At 40.4% G+C, this 3,142-nt stretch overlaps 1 protein-coding gene across 2 annotated transcripts in view; it reads right to left on the bottom strand.

Moving 5' to 3' along the window:
• Reph (Regulator of eph expression) overlaps positions 1-3,056 on the bottom strand; it is a 4,974-nt gene extending 1,918 nt beyond the window's left edge. The window contains exon 1 of one of the 2 annotated variants that reach the window (XM_017631202.1): positions 2,771-3,056. In XM_017631202.1, the coding sequence (XP_017486691.1) occupies positions 2,771-2,885 (115 nt within the window). In that variant the 5' untranslated portion in view covers positions 2,886-3,056. The remainder of the gene's footprint in view (positions 1-2,770) is intronic. The other variant, XM_017631201.1, reaches the window with a different exon arrangement.
• Between the last annotated feature and the right edge of the window lie 86 nt (positions 3,057-3,142).

Here is a 3,142-nt window from a genome sequence, read left to right as displayed (position 1 = left end):
AGGGAAAATATTTGTATTCTATCTTACAAGAACAATAGAGCGCTTAATTCCTGCCGAAACGGATCATTTCGAATAATGTTCGACAGGTTTTTTTTTTTAAATCGCAGATAGAAATAAATGGAGGAGAAAATTTTTTGCAAGTTCCACAGCATACGTTCTCTTAGAATGAGCTGTGAGACTCCCTCTTTTTTTACAGAGAACCTATCAAAAAGTCTCTAAAACCTTAAAGCATCAGCAAGTAGCTATCCTTAGCAAAATGATCTTAATTGAACTATCTTAGGAACACCCAACATGCCTAGTTTAATTTTAATTTCAGAGAAAGAAAGAGGTTTTTAGAACTTCTAGAATGTTCTGAAATACCTTTCTACCTCTGCCTGAAATCCTAAATTTGATGGCAATGGAGAGTTCCCGATAGAGAATACTCTGCCGACCGTTCCAGCAAGTTTCCACCTATTTGTGTAAACGGTTTCCTTCTAACTGATGTCTTCATCCCATCCGGTGAGATGTAAGTAACGAAAGAACTGCTCAAATCCAGTACAGATAAGCTGAGATCTTTGTTACTAGGCACGAAGTCGAAGCTTTCAAAAATGTATATCTTTTAAGCATTCATGACGAAGCTAAGTGATTGAGTTGTAGAGGTCCAAAATGCCCCCATCAAATTCCGAAAAGAGCAACCAGTTGCACACGCTCTAGCTTCTTAACTAACACAGTCACCAAGTCTGGCGGCGGTACAGGCCTCTGAATTAGTTACCCTTCGCAATCAGCGCTTTGTCATCGACATAGCACCTCACCCCACCCCACTGGCTCCTTCTTCAAGCTTTTACATCTTTGCAATCTAAAGAAGACGTGAGGCAATATCACCTTTTGGGGGTGCCTCCACTCACTCACCCTTCGATGCATGTCTTAGGTCATCAAGGCCAGCCAAGCTATCTAAAGGGCTAACGGTTGCTCCGTAAAGCTTTTAAGTGCTATTCACGACTTGAAAAGAGAATAACGCTCAGGTGAGATACCGATTATAGACCACGTTGCTGAAGCCAATTGTCGATCCCCGTCGTTCTCCAGACGAAAATTTCTACTGGGGCTGGACTGCTTAACAAGTAGGGTAGTAGGAGAACCTTAAGGGTCTTTAGAGGAGAAGACTCCTTCATCTTTGTTTAAACTACTAAGTTTCACATAACAAATTCACTGCCAAGACTAAAACACCAACAACTTTTGAGGTCCCTAAGTTGAATGGTTATACCTTAGGTTCTTTTCCAAACTGGCGAAATATCTGTGATTCTACTACATCCATTGTCATATACTTCTACAAATTAGAACTTCCAAATTACTGCTATAGTATAAAATGTATAGCGGGTCTTCAATAAAATACGGCGTTTATAAGAAATTTGTGGCTAAAAAAAAATTCCATTGAGTCTTTTAATCATTCTGAATACAATAATCTTATAAGACGCTCCTAGAGGGAAACGTAGAGGCAAAAAATTGAGTTAATAGAGACACTGTCTGAGGCCAACAATTCTTACGAAAGAGCCTTCCAATGGGGTAGGACTCCTAAAATGGAAAGATGGTATCTTCAAGGGCGACAACCTGAAATACCTGCTCCATTTCCAGGCTCTTCGCTGTGACAAGATCGGCCGATTCTTATTTCTACGAAATGTAGGGTTAGAAGTCTCAGCAGGTCTGGTTGCATCTTTCACAGTGAAAACAGTTTTGACCCTATCAAAGCAGCATATATCGGGTTTTTTGATAATACTACATACGGATCCCAAGGGCACTGGTCGAAAGAAGCATGAAGTTCTCTACTGTCAGGTGAATCGACACCTTTCTTCGTGACCGCAATTCAACCGCACTCCCAGGCAACAGTTCCGTGAACATAAAAAGTCAGGAAGGTTTTCTTTCTCTTCTACTATGGTCCCTCATGGTGGATAAACTCTTAGCTAAAATGCAGGAAAGTGGTTACGTTGCTATTGGATGGCGGACTACCTGGTAGTTATTACTATGGAAAAATTCAGCTGTACTGTATTATAGACGTTGCTCCTCGGGTGGACTAAACTCCATATTTTTGTTCAAGTAGCAGCCGATTCGAGGAGTTTGCAAATGCAAATTTCGGATTGTAAAGAGACACAACAACAAAACCATCTTGAGCAAAAGAGCAGGTATAAGAATTTCCTAGTTCTCCGACTCCATGCTAAAGGAAATCTGCGTTGGAAAGAAATTTCTGATCAAAATTTCAGACCGAGGAGTCTGGTCAAATAGTTTACTTGAATTAGTTACCAGATACGTGCGCTGTGCACACTGGTACAAGCTTTCTATTGCAATGGACATTTGGTCCACCGTCTTTCGAGTCGGGGTACTAGCAACTTCAATTTTTGGCATAACCTTGAAAAGGGTTTGAAAGGCGCTTTTCTAGCTATCTTTTCAGACAGCCAGGCGGCCAACAGGGCCCCATGGAAAGGACGATAATCTCTAGGTTCGTCAAGGAGGGCTTTGGCACTCGCCAAATCTCGGCAACAATACTTCAGTTCTTCTATAGTCAATGCCCTTAATGTCAGGAATTCGCCGACCAGAAACTGTTAGCTTTTATTAGGGAGGGTGATAATTGCTTGAACTGTCAGGGTTAGGAACTATTAAGGGGCTAGAAAAGTTCACTAAGTCGCGGTGTTCCCTGGTTCAGTTGCAGTACATTACAAAAAAAAGTAACAGAAATATTAGATAGAGTATTTCTGTATTAAAGTAAAGCCTTGAAAATATTAAGAAAATTCATTCAACTCACTGGTTTCCATGTCCAAGTCTAAGGGGCGATGCTTGTCAACATCTAGGACGTCACCATCAGATTCGGTACCGGAATCATTCGACTCGCCCTGAAAGCAAAGCAAACACAAACACATACTTATTTATTCATGTAAAAATACATATATAGAAACAAAAATAACACGGACATGATATATTTGGTATACAGAAATTGTAAACGCACACGACTACATGCGCGTAAAATGCACACATACACATAAAATAAATTTGTATACGCATATATTTTTTAACTAAAACTCTCTGTTTGTATTGGTACGCGACGGAATTTGCGGACTTACGCGACGCGGACGTGCGTTCGCAAAACAATTTTATTTAAGGAACAAAAAATTGGGGG

The sequence above is a fragment of the Rhagoletis zephyria genome, unplaced genomic scaffold (assembly GCF_001687245.7).
Source record: "Rhagoletis zephyria isolate East Lansing unplaced genomic scaffold, Rhagoletis_zephyria_1.1 Rzeph_scaffold_08528, whole genome shotgun sequence".
In the NCBI taxonomy this organism is placed as follows: domain Eukaryota; kingdom Metazoa; phylum Arthropoda; class Insecta; order Diptera; family Tephritidae; genus Rhagoletis; species Rhagoletis zephyria.
This window is presented reverse-complemented; position numbering and strand designations above follow the sequence as displayed.